Source organism: Sarcophilus harrisii, chromosome 2, assembly GCF_902635505.1.
Source record: "Sarcophilus harrisii chromosome 2, mSarHar1.11, whole genome shotgun sequence".
NCBI lineage: Eukaryota > Metazoa > Chordata > Mammalia > Dasyuromorphia > Dasyuridae > Sarcophilus > Sarcophilus harrisii.
In genome coordinates, this window is record NC_045427.1 from 474,302,208 (window position 1) to 474,320,583 (window position 18,376).

The 18,376-nt window shown below is 33.3% G+C and overlaps 1 protein-coding gene across 4 annotated transcripts in view; it reads left to right on the forward strand.

The window, feature by feature from the left end:
* The window catches only part of NUP93 (nucleoporin 93), a 126,109-nt gene that overhangs the window by 82,225 nt on the left and 25,508 nt on the right, over positions 1–18,376 (forward strand). For 3 of the 4 annotated variants that reach the window (XM_031954539.1, XM_031954540.1, XM_031954541.1), the window contains 7 exons: positions 2,033–2,161; positions 7,505–7,543; positions 9,039–9,113; positions 11,905–11,994; positions 13,585–13,724; positions 15,883–16,015; positions 18,131–18,288. In XM_031954539.1, coding sequence (XP_031810399.1) covers positions 2,033–2,161; positions 7,505–7,543; positions 9,039–9,113; positions 11,905–11,994; positions 13,585–13,724; positions 15,883–16,015; positions 18,131–18,288 — 764 coding nt within the window. The remainder of the gene's footprint in view (positions 1–2,032; positions 2,162–7,504; positions 7,544–9,038; positions 9,114–11,904; positions 11,995–13,584; positions 13,725–15,882; positions 16,016–18,130; positions 18,289–18,376) is intronic. The other variant, XM_003757270.3, reaches the window with a different exon arrangement.

An 18,376-nucleotide genomic window follows, 5' to 3' on the forward strand; every position in this document is an offset into this window, starting at 1 on the left:
TCCCTACCCTGCTGCTAGTGCTCTTCTTTTGAAATTGCTTCCCATTTTCACTGTATTTTTCTTATGTGTACATATTTTTTAATATATTGTCTTTCCCATTAGAATATGAACTTTTTGAAGACCCTTCTTTTTATCCTCCAGTGCTTAATACAGTACCTTATACACTTAATAACTGCTTGTTAAGTGGCCAATTGAGGGTTAGTCTTGTTGACTAGTAGAAAGAAGCAGAATGAGTTCCTCTCCTCTCTCTTAATGAGCTGGGTATCCATTAAAAACCAAAAAATACCATATCATTAGCTTTTTTTTTTGCAAATAGTAATAACAAATTTTGAAACTTAACTGTCCTTGAACTCCCTTCTATTAGGGCTTACCCAACAACTTTCCACTTTACTGAAGATCTGCACAGAGGTTTAGAATCGAGAATGCTCTGGGCTTGGCTTCTGGATTGATAGGGATCTCCTATGAACCAAGTTGGCAATGTATAGACTTACAGACTGCATCTGGAGCAGTTGCTCATGCTTCAAAGTAGTTTCTCCTTGCAAAGATGTCCTTCCTCACTAGTTGTACTCATTTGGGAAAAGAACATCATAGGAGAAAGTTCATTCAGTATTATAACATCATACAGGTGACTCTTTTGCCTTTCTCTTAGTGCACAACTAAATAAGAGCCTGATTTTTCAGTTTGTCATTTGCAGATTGATTTGAAGTCATATTCACTAATTTTTACATAAGTAGACCAAAATCAAGCTTATAACATCCCCCAAGCTTCTTTCTCTTTAGTGTTTGTTGTCTTTCTCTTTTTTACATTTTAACAAATATTGAACCAAAACTAAACTACAAAATAATGGTAGGGTAATCAGTATGCCTAATAGCCTCACAAAAGCTCATGTATAAATATATTATCAGTATAAATGATCTATGTTGCCAAAAATTAAAGCAGGCATTACTAACAATCATTCCCTTGGTGCTGCCTAATTAGATGCCAATCTGATTCTAAATGAAATAGCTTTTTGAAAAGTGTATTTAAGCTGATAGGAAACCTGGTCTGCCAATTAGAAAATAATAGGTTGAATGCTCCTGGTACAGTATGTTTCTCTATTAAGTGCTTTAATTTCTTCTTAGTGTTTATCTTTTCCTTCTGTGTGCCTTGGCTTTTTGGCAGGAGAGTTTGCATTGACACCAAACCAGTAGGGTTTGCCAGACATACAGTAGTGAATCTGAGTAGAACATTTAGTAACCTAATTTCAGAATAATCTTTATTTTCTATAATGGGTTTAATTCTTCCTATGAAAATGCCTTTGAAGATCACTCAATAAATTTTTTAAGTTTATGTTTTGCCACCTGGCATTTTTAGGACCATAGGTTTTTTCAGTTAATGATCATAGGTAGTTGAAAGGGACTTGAGAGGCCAATATTTTCATTTTACAGATGAGGAATTGAGGCAGAGAAGTGAAGAGACTTGTTCAAGGAAACACAGGGACCAACGGCAGATTTGAACCTAGATCATCTCTCTCTAAAACCAGTCAGCTGCCTAGGATAAACATAATAAATAGAATGAATACAAAGGGATGGAAGGGAGGGAAAAACAGAAAGAAAGAGAAAGAGATCTCATGTTACAGTTGAGGAAACAAAGAAATATTAAGGTTGGGCAAAACATGCTCTCCCATCAGAAAAGGGGTGAACTGTATTTATGAAGCAAAGCATACGTTTTTACCAGTAAGTGTTCATTTAGTTACAAAAGTGGAACTGTTTGTAGTTTCTAGCCGAATGTTTCTATTAATGAATATTAATATCATACAACTCCTTTGTAATGCTTTCATTGCTAATTGTCATTTCATTTGAATTTTTTCCCCTTAAATTCTTCTATTATAATCATATTTGAAAGCAAATTCTTTTAAGGTGTTTAACAGATGGTTATTTTCTTTTATTTCTGGAGAAACAGTAGCCTGTTTTTGGTTTTTGTTTCTTTTGTGCTTTAGAGAAAGTTCTTTTGTTCTTTCCACATTAGCTTCATTAGCATTTGTTTTTTATAGACTTTCGGCATGGCTGAAGAATATCATAGAGAGTCAATGTTGGTGGAATGGGAACAAGTTAAACAACGGATTCTTCATACATTGCTTGCTTCAGGAGAAGATCCTCTCGACTTTACACAAGAGAATGAAGTAAGTCTAGTCCACAAGAAATGTGTATTAATAGCATCATATATCAACAATGTTAGAATTAAAATCAAAAAAATATTTAGCTCAAGGTCATTTAGATATTGATTTGTATATATACATATATTTATGAATGTACCTCAGGGGTTTTGAATAATTTAAAATATCTTCGAAGTTAGGCCTTTAAAAGTTCTTTTTTTATCTATTCTAAATAGATCTATTAAGGGTAACCAATGTTCTTATCTCTGTATCTTTCAGGAGCAAATACATATTAAAGAATGTATAACCAGTGTGACTCAGAAATGCTGGCTTCCATTTTGTAATTCAGATCACTACAGTCTAGGTCAGGGATATCTAAATGGCAGTTCATTTCATGGTATCTAGCTTGCAGAATAATTTTGTGCAGCAAATAAAGATGTCTAGTATCAACAAATCTCTTCCTCTTTAAAACTTTCTACTTGAATTTGAACCAGTTCCCAAATTAAAAGACATCAGGAAATGGTCCATATACAATCTATAGACCATTGTTAAATGGTATACCAACCAGAACCTCCAAGGAGGAAAAAATGTATTAAACCCTACACCAGCCCAATTTTTCAGTTTTACTTCTTCATAAAGCTAGGCAGATAACTAGAGCAATTTGCTGCACCATGAACTTCATTTTTAAAAATGGTGTTAATAGGCTAGAGTCTGTAGTGGGATTTGGAAATAATTAAAAGTTGTTAATAAGATGTTCTTTTCTGGTAGTTCATCTCTTAAAAATAGACTAGTCTACTTTGTAGACTATTCTTTAACAACCTAAGGGATCCCATTAGATTGTAGTTTACTGATGTTGGTGATACACTGTATTGTGACCTCCCAACAGGGTGTATAGCATTGCTGTCATCCTAGTACATTGTGCAAGTGATACTCATTCCAGATTAGTCAAGATAATAACACTTTCTGTAGAAGCGGACTTCTGGTCATCCTACTAATGTAATGAAATCCTTCTGGATTATAGGAAGAGTAATGTGGTATATAGCCAAAATGTTGTATAAGCCTTCTTTACAACAATATTTTTCATCTTATTTAAAAGTTTTCAGTTTAGATCCCTTGGAGATAGGTGTTGTTTTCCTTTTTATGTTTAAAATATCATTAGACACAGAGAGTAAAGAGAAAACAAGTGTAATTTGATATTGAAATATTCTTCTAGTCACATTATTCTTTGGAAAAAGATAACTGAATTAAGAGTAGTTTTCAATCAAAAACAGAAATTGTTTTTACTTGGGGAAGACCTGGTCACTGAGAGAAAATGTCAAAATTTGAATACTTAATAGAACAGGATAGTGTATATAAAAAGTGAGGGAGAGGGAAAAAGAGATGTGATAGAATTTGAAATATCCCTCTCTGCCAAGCTGTTGTATAATTAAAGAGCAAGAGGCTGGCAGTCATATCAGAGGCTGGCAAGTTTTAATAAAAAAAAAAATGCTTCAGTAGCAGTAAGTTAATTTGTGAAATTAATTTCCTCAAGATGTCATCAAGAAAAATGACATAATATGATTGTTAAAGGAAGTTCAGTAATTTTGTCGTCATTAATGACTTTTATAGGGTGGTCTGAATAAAATCTCATACTTAACAATTAAAAAAGGATAGCACCTGGTTAAGCACTTCATATGCTTCTTTGGTTTCAGTATTTGATTATAACAAACTGATTACCTAGAGAGAGCAAAGAAGGGGCTATGTCAAAGATCACATTAGCTAACTGATTCTACCTAATTGTTTTTATCATATATAATAAATGTCTTTTTTCCCCCCCTTGAACACTCAATTAGCTCTTCTCTATTTAAATTCATTCCTATAACTCTATGTTTGCTTTTGCTTTTATAGTCTATGATGAAGATAGTAAAATACCTTCTTCTACTAAGTTATGAAAAAACCCAAGAGCAGGTTTCTTACTATTATCCGATGATAGAATTCTTTTCAGAATTCTCAGACATTATCAATGTATCATTTCAGTAATGTTTTAGATCCTTGAAATATTTTTATCTAACCTCTCAGAGTACATTAACTGTTAAAATGTTCTTTATCTAACTTTGGGCCTACAGGTGATTCTTTAGAAAAATGTTTCAGTTAAATGGCATGCACACTATGAATTGGAGACAGAATCATAGATTTGGGAGGGACCATAGAGGCCATCTAGTCTAACCTATACCAAAATTAACTTCTACCACAATATGTTTGAAAAATAGTCATTTATCCTTTGCTTATAGAACTCCTTGTTTCTAAAGTGTAGTAAGTTCTACTTTGAGATAGCCAATTGTCTAAAAAAATTTTTTTTTTCATTATGTCAACCCTAAATTTGCATCTCTGGTATAGTAGAAAAAACACTGGATTTGGAATCAGAGGACATGGGTCAAATACCAGCTCTGTTACTATTTGTGGAACCTTGCGCAGGTCATTTAACTTCTCTGCCTCAGTTTTTAAATATGTTAAATTTATTTGTTAGACTCAGGATGGCCTCTGAATCTCCTTCTAGCTCCAAACCTATGTTCCTGTGATCCACTACTGCTCATATTTTTGCCTTTTATACTAGGTAGAACAAAATTAATCACTTTTGCATATTACAGTTTTTCAGATATTTGGAAACCACTATACTGGTTTTTTTCTTCAGACTAAATAGCAAAATTGTTTTTTTTCAGCCAGTCCTCATATGGCTCAATCTCAAAGCCCTTAACTGTCCTGGTTACTCTCCTCTGGATATGCAACAGCTTTATAAAATATGGCAGCCAGACCTGAACCTAGATATATTCACACTAGGGCAGAATGTAGTGGGACTATCACTTCCTTTAACTTGGATATTATCATATCTTTTTCAATGTAGCCTAAGATCACATTAGCATTTTTGATTATTGTATCACATTGTTGTCTCTTGTTGAGCTAGAAGTCATTTAAATCTCCAATAGATAATGAATGGATCATTGCACCTAACTCCATGTTTTGCATACAGAAAGGGCACTTATTTATTTGAATTTATGTACAATGATAATGTAAAAGTTGTTGGGAAAGAAGGCGTTAATTTGCTTATGAGCAGGATCTAAGACTCAGTGATTTCAAATGGCAGTTTCAAAATTCATTAAGTGCCCAGTTTAAGATGAAACAAATTTAAGGGACAAAGCTTTAGCCTTTAATACCTCGTTTGATTTAATAAACTAATCTTTCCAGGATATAATAATATTTAGTCACAGATTAGGAAGGAACTTAGAGTCCATGTAATAATATTTAGTCACAGATTAGGAAGGGACTTAGAGGTCATGTAAACTCCTTCCCACCACATAGCTACTCTAATTCCCTTCTTTTCTTTAATTTAAGGTAAATATATTTCCAGAGAAATCATGACTTAGTCCTGTTCAGATTATTATTTAACATGTGGCAAACTTGAATTTAGAAATCAGTTCCCCTAATTCACAATCCAAAATGACATTATCAAAATGTCAAGATAATAAATATATTTTTAAAGGGTTTTATAATCATCTCTTATAACTTAACCTATCTTATTTTGTTTATTTTGTTTATTAGTTGTTTTCTTTTTCTTAAGTGATAGGAAGAGAAGAAAAAGGATTTAAAAAGTATAATTTTATTATTCCACCTTCAATCCCTCACTATATTTTATATATTTCTGAGCTTTTTCTCCCTTAGGTTAGATGTTTTGGTAATTCAATCAACTCTGATAGTTTCTACTTGTTTACACATAGCCTGAAGAGCCTGTTTTCAACTTTGACCTCAAGTTTTTCATTTATTTCATAGTTTCTCTTTCTGTCTTTACTAAAAAAAAAAAAAAAAAAAAAAAGCTACCTCTACCTTGTCTAGTATATATCTCCCTTCTCCTGTTCTTTTCTTGTATGCCTCATTTAGGCCCCACTGCCATGAATCCACCCAATATTGATGGTGTTTGGAGCCATTTTTCCAGCGCAGTATGTTAGCATCCACTGCCAAACCATCAAGCTGCCCATTCTTTGGAATTCTGACAAAAGTTTGTCCAGTTGCACTGCTCAGGAATGTTCTTCTACACGTCCTGTTGATGAATAATGCATATTATTTGTGTGGAGGTTGGCACACAAGTGGAAAGGAAAGCTTATCTAAGGGCAAGTGAAGGAGAAATACTTTGGGAAACAAGAACATTAAGCAAAATTAATTTAAATGGAAATGTGAGGCCAGAAAAACAACTTCTTTTTAAATGAGTAATTTTTTAAATTAGATTTTTTTTAGTACTAGAAAACACTTCTGATAGCTATTCAGCAATATTTAACTAAAACACATATGTTTTAGCAGATAATAATCAGAAACCAAATAAATACCACTTTTTATGTGCTTCCCTTCCCATACCCCCATATCCCACCCCCATCCCTTTTTGTGTTTTTGCTAGCATTCACTACTTTAGAAGATTATAACTTTCAGATACTTTTTCCCATTCCCTTTTGTGGCAGAGCATCAGACCTTGGAGTAACATACATTACATTTATCTTTAATCCCTTCCTTCCCTACTCCCCACCAGCTTTAGTCATATATATAATATGTAATTAATACCAGTTGTTTAAAACATCCAGTTTTAAGTTAAATTTAAAATCTGATTTTAAAGTTGTCTATTATTAGGCATTTTTGTGATGGAAAATGAGATAAGATGGACATTTCCATCATGGAAAGATCAAAAGGCTGTGTAGACTGTCTTTCTAGTATCTTTCTCTCCATTTTGCAGTGCAAGACTCATTTCTAGAGAACATTTTTTTTTTTTTTTCAAATTTTCAGTTTTCAGTGCTCTGTAATAATATTCCTTGAGGGGTAGCTAGATGGTGCTTTGGATAGAGCACCAGCCCTAAAGTCAGGAGGACTTTAGTTCAAATTTGAACTCAGACACAAAACACTTTCTAGTTGTGTGACTCTGGGCAAGTCACTTAACCCAATTGCCTCACCAAAATAATAATAATAATAATATCCCTTGGACCATCTTGAAACATCTTGAATTTTATCATAAATCCTCATTCTATAAAACAAATATTTAAAATTCTATAACATACTAGAATTAGAAAATTTTAGAGTTGGAAGGGGAAATAAAGTTTTGAGAAATACACATAGCTAATTAGGGAAAAAGCCAAGCTTACAACTCAGATAGCCATTACATAATGTTGCCTTTGAATTTAATTTTTTTGTGACCCCAAAGTCATATGTTCACCTTTGTTTTCTTTAAGTAAAATTACCATGGTTTTGGGTTTTTTGTTTTTTTAAAAAAAATATTTTTCATAAGGCCATTCTTTCCGCAATAAAATCATTATTAATCATTTTCTTCAAATCTCTTAATTGTATTTTCGTTCTTAGTTTGCCTTTGAGGTACTTCCTTCAGTCAGCACTTCTATGGTAGGTCTGGGTTTTTAACTGCCTAGCAAATTCATATAAATTAAATGTCCACTGAGTCTTCCATCTCATGTGTTTGTTTCTCAGCATTAAATTCTACTTAATTTTTTACTCCATTTTCTGGCTTTTCTTTTCTTTTATCTGTTTCTTTACTGTATTAGCAAAGATAATTTACTTGAAGCATTTACTGTCTGTGTGTTCTTGGTTGTAACACGACCTTGCCAAAATAATTTTCAATATAAAACCATTCCAATTCAGATGGGGTGGGGGTGGGGAGGTGGGAAAGAATTGATTGTGCAGGAGGTTGAGTTTTTTTCTGTTTAAATAGCTTGCTAGAAATATACTTTTTAATTACAGATTCTAGTATGTAGTTTTCAACTTTTGTCAGACATTCATTATTAAAAGTAACAGTCACAGTGATATTTTAAAATCCTTTAAAATGGCAAAAGGAAGAAAATATTGTGATTCATAGAAGGAACCTTTGTTTATATAACAACTCCAAATCACACAACTTTCTGTGACTTCTGTGTCCAAGTAAAATTCCTTCAGTGAATGATGATTGTTATCTAAATGCAGAGTTACCTGTGATAGCTGTGTAGTTTATCTAAAGCAGTCCAAAGAGAAGTTGCACGGTAGTAGTTCTTCGTTCACATCTGTTTCCCAGGAAACCTGCTTCAGCAGCTGCTTTGTTCTCAAGAACAAAGCATTTGGCATTTTTGAGGAGGACTCAAGGAATTTTGCCTTTGCTTTTGGTTTAGTGTGGAAGATATTGTATTTGAAATAATATAAATAACGTTCCTAAGAGACATTTTTTATATAACTGTTTATATGAAGATTCATATATGTTTAATAAATTATGCTTTTTATAGTTAAGAAAAATGATTTCTTTGTGTTTTACTTTTTACATCTTAGTCTCCTGACTAGATTGTAAGATTCCCGAAGTCAGGGATTATAATTTATTTCTTTGTGTCCCCGTCCACAATGACTAACAGAGAGCTATGGATATATAATAAGTATTCAGCATCCAAATTGGACTTATTTAACTGATCATAATTTTTTTAAGCATCTTAGTGCCAAAAAGTGAATCAGTAGCTACTATCTTATATAGGGCATAGATTAGAAATATGTCTGTGAATATTGCTACTTCAAGATAATCTTGACATAATTAATGATAACATAAACAGAAAGATTTAAGTTTTATTATAGGCACAAAGAAAAAAGATACCTCCTGAGGGAGGATTGCTTGAGATATAAACAGAAGGTTTGAAATAGTCTTATCTCAGAAATATCAGGTGAGATACAAGACAGCTGACAGAGTTTTCTGTCCTTTTCAAGATAATTAAGGGCCATGTAACCTCTTAACTTAGATAATTTTTAATCTAAACTCCTTAAGTCACTTTGGGTGGAAAGAAAGGGCAAAAAAAATAATGAATATGTACTTTTTAATGTCATATTTTAACCTGGTATCCTTAAGTGATTATTGTGTTTTAATCTATAGCCAAGTTACATCAGTGATTTGGGACCCCCAGGCCGAAGCTCTTTAGATAACATTGAGATGGCTTATGCCCGACAGGTAAGTCTGATGGCAATTATTTTCATTGACACACAAATTATTTTAAAAAATCATATCTGGAAAAGGTAACCTGGAATAGAAATATGGCCTTATGTGAAGATTCTAGCTATCCAGTTGCCTGTTGTGATCCTGCTTCTCTAAGTTGCAAAGCAGGTGCCAATATAAATTGGTGAGGGGATTTCTTCACTGGGTGTTTTATCAATAAAATAATAGTTCTAGCTGCCCTTGCCTCCACTACCACCACCCCACCATTTTTTTAAATCTTGGAAAATAAAGTTTGAGACCTATACATATGTGAGAGAATATTTCATGTTAAAACAAATACAAGAAGAAAATAGGGTTAAGAAAAATAATTTTGAATGTTTTTTATTTTTGTTTTTATTAAATCAGAAAATGGGTCATAGTCTTTTCTTAAATAAAATTCTAAATGATTGAAAATCATGGGGCAGCTAGGTAGCACAATGGATAAAGTACCAGCTCTGAAGTCAGGAGGACCTGAGTTCAAATATGGCCTCAGACACTTAACACTTACTAGCTGTATGACTCTAGGCAAGTCACTTAACCTCAAGTGCCTCAGCAAAAAAAAAAAGAAAGAAAGAAAGAAAAAGAAAATATCCTGCAAAACGTTCAAGGCCTAGCTTAGTTCTTAGTAACAATAATGGTTAACATTTATTTATTTATTTATTTTTCCTTTTTTATGTTTTAAATGTATTTATTTTTAATACATATTGCTTTATGAATCATATTGGGAGAGGAAAATCAGAACAAAAGGGAAAAACCATGAGAGAGAAGGGGGAAAAAAACAGAAAAAAGAAGTGAACATAGTATATGTTGATTTACATTCAATCTCCATAGTTCTTTTTCTGAATGCTGATGGCATTTTCTGTCCAAAGTTTTTGGGATTGCTTTGTATCACTCAACCATTAAGAAGAACCAAGTCTTTCATCATTGCACATTCCTGCTATTATTGTATACAATATATTCCTGGTTCTGCTTGTTTTACTCAGCATCAGTTCATGTAAATTTTTCCAGGCCTTTCTAAAATAAGTTTGCTCATCATTTTTTTATGGAACAATAACATTCTATTATCTTCATCTATCACAACTTATTCAGCCATTCCCAAATTGATGGGCATCTACTCATTTTCCAATTCTTTGTTAGCACAAAAAGAAATAGCTAACATTTATATAGGTCCTGCTGTGTTGCTAAGTATTGTGTTAAGTGCTGGGAGATAGATAGTATTATCCCCATTTTACAGTTGAAGAAACTGAGGCAGACAGGTTAAGTTAATAGTAGTCATAAAGCTAGATTTAAATTTAGGCCTTCCTGACTTCAGATCCAGCACTGTCAGCACAGCTGCTTAGCTGTCCATTAAATCCTTTTTGCTGATTACAGGGGCACAGTAAGCCTTTGTCCTCCTGAAATCATAGCTATTCATTTGGCTAAATAATTATATCAAATATAGTTTTAAAAGAATGTTTTGGTTTTTGTTATCTGGAAAACTAGATTGATGATCTAAGATTTGACAAAGAGAATAAGACTTCTGTATTCTATAGAGATATTAATTAGCTTGGGGACTTTGCTTAATGGAATTTTCTGAATAACTAAGCAGCTAACTGGAAATCCTCTTTTGTTTCAATAAAAGCTGTCAGTGAATATTTGCATAATTTACTATCCAAAATTAAAATTTTCCCAAAATTCTGCTAATGGTCAAGAGAATAGATTCTGTTCACTTGATCACCACTGTTGACTTTGAAAATATGTCATTGTTGATTTAGAGATTTTTAAAAATTTCCATTACAATTATTTGATTTACCTTCCATGTTTTTCATTTCCAAGTTAATTTCCAAGACTCATGTTAACTTTTTTTTTTAAAGAATTAAGGAAACAGCCAAAAAATATTTATTTTAAAGAATTGCACCTATTTACCTATGTCAAATTGCTTGCTGTCTTGGGGAGGAGGGAGGTAAGGGAAAGAAGAAGAAAAATCTGGAACACAGTCTTATAAATAAATACTAATTATAATAAATACTATTAAAATTTTTTTTAAATGTGTTTTTTTTTTTTTTTTTAATGACAGTCCTTGTCATTGTTGCTTGAGGTCTTAGTCTTTTTGATGACATGTAGAGGAATCCAATACTCCTACTCATCATGAGATAGAATATTCTTCATTCCCAACCAATTTCATCTAAAGCATAAAGATTTCCTCAAGAAGAAGTGTGTGTTACAAGTTTAGAGCAGTGATCGTTCTGACACAATGGGATGGTCCAAATATTGCCCATTTGGTTTGGGCTTGTTACCATCATGTGTCTCTGGCTTAGAAGAAAGCTAAAAGATTTTTACTGCTGCTTTTGTATAAGTCTCCCTTCTAGTTAACAGATGATAGCAGTGGGGACACATTTCTCCATTCCTAGCTTCTCCTTTGATTTCTATCAGCTGGGACCAAAAAATGACTGAGCACAGAAGCCATGGGGGTTGTTGCTCATTGTACTTCTTTCCCTCATTTCCCCTCTTTTCTCTTTGCTCCCACTGTTCATTTGGTGGGTTGTGGTGAGATGTCAGGTGACCTTGGTGTGTCTCAGTGCTGCTGCTTATCAGCTCAGACATGAAACTGGGAAGCTGGCCATGAGAAATTATTCTTTAAGTTGTGTTTAGCTTGGCTGCCCTAAGTTAGAAAACTTGAATGAAGTACCTTTGGCCATTATTTGAAAACTTTAGATTCACCGGGACGATTTTTTTAAAAAGGAAAAAATATAAATAGCACTGCTTATTTTGCTTTTGATAATTTCAGATTTACATTTATAATGAGAAGATAGTGAATGGACATCTGCAGCCTAACCTAGTAGACCTTTGTGCCGCTGTTGCAGAAATGGATGATAAGGTACTGGCAAAGTGTTAGCATAAGTAGAAATATATAATATTATTTTTTAGATGTGATTAGTAACTTGTTGACTTGGCTGAAATCTACTGATAATATATTTCTTGTGTCTGAAAATAGCTTTCAAGGTTTTCTTCAGCATTTCATAATGAAGATTAGTGTGTTGTGGTTCAAATTTTGCTTTTCTTTTAAGGTGTTCAGAGATGACTTGCATAGATTTTTTGCCACAATTGTTGAATTCAGCCAGTTTTAAATTTAGCTAGTACTTTGTGTTTTGCCTTATAGTTTCCTGACATTTTTATTAAACTGTTTGACATGGAGCTTTCACAATTCTCATCTTTTGGTGGGCTTACTGAACTTGATTCAAGCCTAGTAAATCTTTTCTCAATTTATGATCATTTCTCTCTGCTACTACTACTAATTTACATTTCTTTCTCTACCTATCTACTTTAATCCCTCCCTTTTCTCTCAGACATCCCCTTCATCCCCACCTGACGCATACCCAACCCTGCCCAAAAAAAGACTGAGGATAAACTGAAACTAGATATACACCTACAGTATGTGTATATGTATATATATATATACATATATATGTGTATGTGTGTGTATGTTTTTGTGAGGCGTTTGTTGTTTATTGACTTTCTTAGGGTTAAACAGCTAGGAAGTATTAAGTGTCTGAGGTCACATTTGAACTCAGGTTCTCCTGACTTCAGGGGTGGTATTCTATCCACTGGACATCTAGCTGCCCCTGTATTTTTCTTTCTTTAAGATATAAATACAATTTCATCTTTCTTTCCTTTCTTGGAAACAAAGTGTTAACCTACTCATCTGTGGTTGATTGTATTCATAGAGTAAGTATGCTTAACTTTAAAATTTCATTAAATTTTTTTACAGTGAGAATTTTCCAAATACTAAAAGAGATGTTTTAAGGAAAGTTAATTTAAAGGCAGGAAGCTACTTGGGAAGAAAGAATATGTGGGCAGCACAAAGGAAAGACTGACAGGTTTTTTTTTAATTATAGGTACTCAGGGGAAGAATCTTTAGGAAGGGGATGACTGAATAAGAGGTTGCTATGTAGTCCACAAAGGATGGAACAACCCATTGCGACTCCCTAGAAGGACAAAATATATATTATTTAGGTTAAACTTATTTTAGCCCTTTTAAAAACTAAATGACCTTGTAAGGATTGAATCATAACTACCTGAATTTTCAAACTCCTAAAGCTTTGAACAAATTTATTCACATTCTCTTAATATATAACCCACTGAGATTCAGTATTCTTGTTACTTTTAAGACCTCTTATGGAGGTAGGCATGTCAGACAAAGAGAATAATTGATCCAAAAACTAATTCTGCTTGTTAGCTCATTGGAAAGTTGACTTCAGAAGCCCTTAAAACTGGACAAAGGTGAATGTTGCACATCAGAGCAAGCCAAAATTAGCCCTTCAGAAGATGAAATAAACCTCTGTAGTTCCCATTTCTTTTAAATTATATTCAAATAAAATTTTTTTCTAAGAGGAAAAAAATGCTATATATGTATATGACTTCTTTGGTACTTGCAGCATTTTCTTCTGATTTTGTTGTTTTTATGAAGAATATTTCAGATATGTGGGCAATGGTGAAACAAATGACAGATGTATTGTTGGCCCCTGCAACAGACGCGTTGAAAAGTCGAAGGAGCATAGAGGTTCAAATGGAATTTGTAAGGCAGGCTTTACGTTACCTTGAGCAAAGGTAAGCTGGAACCAACCAAATGAGCCTTTGAGGTCCTTTGTATTGTTTTAAATATATATGTAATCTTCATATGGAATGCTTTATAGATGTGTTGTAATTTGGAGTAAATGAGCCTGAAAGACATTTTGTTGTTATCAGAAACAGCTATTTATTTGGGTATCATTCTGTATTATAAAATTATACCAGTAAAATGATAAGGTAAGTAGAAAAAATGTTAGAACACACCTATATCTTTCTCCTTTCCCCTCTTTGCTTTTCATTTTTCCCTTTTCTCCCTTCTTACAATAGATACTATGATTGTTATATTATAATGCCTTGGATCAAAGTTCCATTTCCTAGTATGGTTCCACCTGCCCCCTTTTTATGCCTGCTTGTGTTCTTACAGCATTTTAATTAGACCGCTAACCCCAGCAATTTTATTGCCTTCAAACCATCAACTGGCCTGTGTACCTCTATTAAATCCCTCTTTAATCTTAATTTTCCTTTTGGCTACATCCAGTTAATCCCTGTGAGTCCATGTTCCACATTTGATGTACTGATTTCTTCCCTGCTGTTAATGCCAGTGGTTTGTACTAAGGTTTCTGTGCCACCTCCACAGCAACTTGAGTCAGTCATTTAGAGGGATTATGGTTGTGCTTTTGTCCCTTTACAATTGTCCACTCCATTAATAGGGGGTTGTGCCATTCATCCTTCATTGAGGACATTCAATTCAGCTCCGAATTAGCCAGCAGGGGTTGCCATAAGTGTTGCAACAAATCCTCTTTATTTCAGAGAGAGAGAGAGAGAGAGAGCACTGTGCTTCTCCCTGCTGGCTCCAGAGGAGAAGGCTGCTGAATTGAATAAACTTGCAAAATTACAACACTTTGCCACCAGGCCATGTAGGCTGATGTCTGTGGCCATATAATATTGTTTTCAGAGCATCCACTCTATATAAAATAATATCCTACTAAGAAGTCATAACATTTTCCTATGTAGAACTGTGCATTAATTCAGAAGCATTATATAGCATCATACTGGTGTTTAAAACTAATTGTTATATCACAGATAAATATATCTATTGCATTAGACAAAATAACTATATTCTGGAGTACAGTGCTACATTTAGCATATTTTTCTTTCCTTCCATAATTCTCAGCACAGTAATAGGAGTTAATAATTGTCTGTTTTGATTGATTTGTTACCATCTTGCTCTCTAGAATGTATAACTCTATTAAAAAGACTTTCCATAGTGACAAATTCAATATATATGTACAGGGTTTCAAATTGGGGGTGGGGTTGGGAATTCATCTCCTTTGGCTTTTGTAGCTTTAATAATGGATTCTGTTTCTTAGTTCCTTTGCCTGTTTGTCCCCTTTACTTTATTAATCTTTTTAATTGAACTTCTTGAAAATAACTGGGAACTGTCCATCCTCAGTTTCTTTTTAAAACTTTAAAAACATTTACTTAGTAAATGATTTTGTTTATTTATTCTTACCTCATTGTAACCTTTGCAAGATTAATCAAGACCAAATAAAAGATTTAGGATAATAGTACTTTAAAATCAAATATGTTTTGCTGACGCTAAAGTGACAATAGTATGAATATAATTTTATGGAATTGTTTTTTGCAAGAAATGGAAAAGTAGATTTTTTTTTTTTGGTCAGGAATCTTTCAATGACTAGCTATATGTTGTTTATCACCCCATAGAAATTAAGCATTTTTTTCAATGTTGTTCCTTCTACAAAGCACTGTAGATGTCCTGGAATCCTAGAATTTCAGCAAAAAAAAAAAAAAAAAAAGGAATCCTAGAAATCATCCAATTCAACCTTCCAGAACAAAACAGAAACAGAACATTAATCTTTTCTATATCATTGCTAACATATGACCTTTCAACCTTTGTCTACACATTTTCAGTGGTTAGGAGGAAGGAGAGTTCATTATTTTATAATGCAATCCATTTCATATAATTTCCTATTATAATTTGTTCTTGTACTACCCTTTAGAATAATTCTATTCCATCATTAAGTATTTAAAGTCAGAGCAATTGTATCATTCTTTCCCCTTCCCTCTTATCCATTGTCCTTGATGGTGCCATATCTTCAATAACATTTCATTATTTAACAAATTTTTAAAAAGGAATATCTTTAACTTTGGGTTATCTTTAATGGCTTTTTTCTAGTTACAAAAATTATACACTTGTTACTGTTTTTGGAAATCTGCATCAAGCCCAGTTGGGTGGTGTGCCTGGAACTTACCAGCTGGTTCGAAGTTTTCTTAATATCAAACTCCCAGCACCTCTTCCAGGACTTCAGGTACTTTAAGTTTATTTTATTTCTTCTCCCCCCCCCAAAAAAAAAAAAATCAACCTCTAATGACTTTGTTTAAACTGTATTATATAGTAACCTGCATTTATCTTTTCTATTGTTACCTTGATAAGACTCAAGGGGAAAACAAGAGCATACCTGCTACTTAACTTTTTCATAAGAGTTCTTTCATTTGAATTAATTTCTTAAAAAGTAAATTTAGATGTTTGGCTTCCTTCAACCTCTAAGAAGTTCATCTCTCTCTCTTTCTTTATATTACACATTCCAAACAAATTTGGAATTTTAGACTTGATATGAACCTGATATAGTTCACAAAATGCTCGTATTTCACCAGAACATATTATCCCAGAGTACAGTGGTTTCCAAGTAGTTGATTGCAATTCCACTATAGTTCAGTGTAGAAGGAAGATTAAGGGCATTTCTTTTCCTCTCCTCACCTCCCATGTTACCACTAAAGAAAGTAGTCTTAAAAATTAGATAATAGTTTGTGATATAATGTCAGTAGTAGAACACAAGGCTTCTGAAGGCTTCATTTCCAATGAAGAATATGTAATGCTGGGGTTTATATCAGCATGATTTAACCTGCCACCCATTTCACTTTTTCATGATTGATCAAGTAGTACTTGTCAGTGCTCCTTATGTATAGCCTTGAACTTGCCTATTAGCACATATCAAATTTTACCCCCCAATCATAAATTAACAAGCCTAGGATTAGAGGTATTATAATCTACCACTTCTCATCTTTCTTCCTTTCCCTCTCTCCCTGTTCTTCACTTTACTTCTCTTGTCTGGTTTTCTCACTGTGTAGTCATGCTTTTCTGGGATAAGATTTATAATAACCATAATCCAAAGGAGCCATATAATTATTTTATTCTAACCTTATAGAGCATTTGAAAAACCACTGGATATTAAATTGGAATTATATTCCCAAAGCTGGGCTAAATGCTTAACAAACAAAATCTCTGAAGTCCACTGACCAATGACTCAAAAGACCTGGGTTTGAGTCTCAATTAAATATTCAAGGTTTGTTGACTATAGCTACTTTTTTCAGTTTCAGTTTCTTCAGTTCTAAAATAAAGATCTATTGCCAATTCAGTGGGTAGATAGATACAAGCCAATGGCTTTTTAAAACACAGTACCCATGTGAGTTATCATTAAAGATTATTCTTGACGGCATTATTTAAACCTATGAGGCAGATGACCCTGTGACAATAGCTTATGGATTGTTTCTTTAAAACAATGTATTGGAGAAATTTGTTTTTCTATCAGTCATTCCTAGAAATCCCCTCGCCCTTCTTCAGACTGAACCACCCCCTTCCTTCTTAAGCAATTAAGCCAAAAAGTCCAATACAGTAAGATCTGTCAGTGCATAAAACATTCTGCCTTCAAAGTTCTCTACCTCTGTGTTGTGAGGAGAAGAAATGGTGTTCTTTAGGGCCATCACTGATATTTTAGTTACTCAGAATTTTGTTTCCTTTTAGGAATCTTTTAATTTACACTGCAGCAATCTTCTGGTTTTATTATCCTGTACATTAGTTCATATAAATCTTCCTATGTTTTTCTGAATTACTTAATATTTGTCATTTTTACTGCACTAAAATATTTCATTACATTTACCTGCTAAATGTTTTCAGCCATCCTCCAATTAATGGACACTCATTTTGTTTCCAGTTTTTTGTTACTACAAGGAGTACTACTATGAATATGTTGGCATTTCTTAAACCTTTGCTTCTATGTTTGGCTTCCTTGGGGGGAAGTATCCAATGGGATCGCTGGATCAAAGGTTATGTATAGTTTAATCACTTTGGGAGTATAATTCCAAATTAATATCCAGTGGTTCTTCAAATGCTCTGATATTATGTAAAACTGGAATAAAGAAATTTTATGACTCTTTTGGATAATTGTTATTATAAATCTTATCCCAAGATTGGGTCTCCACAATTCAACTGGTATATCTCTTCATTAGAATATAAATTCCTTGAGTGCAGGGACTGTTTCTAACTTGCTTGTATCCCTAGCATTTATCACAAGTATTTAAGAAATGCTTTTTAACCAACTAGACACTTTTTGAATTTCTATTTTAAAAATATTTTCCTTTATTAGGATGGAGAAGTGGAAGGACATCCTGTTTGGGCATTAATTTATTACTGCATGCGCTGTGGAGATTTAGTTGCAGCTTCACAAGTGGTTAATCGAGCCCAGCATCAGCTGGGAGAATTTAAAACTTGGTTCCAAGAATATATGCACAACAAGGACAGAAGGTATGTTGAACAAGTTAAAGGATATCCCAAAAGAATTAGGTTGTACAATAGAAAGTCCTAGTTATGACTGGATCCTCCTTTGCCTTTA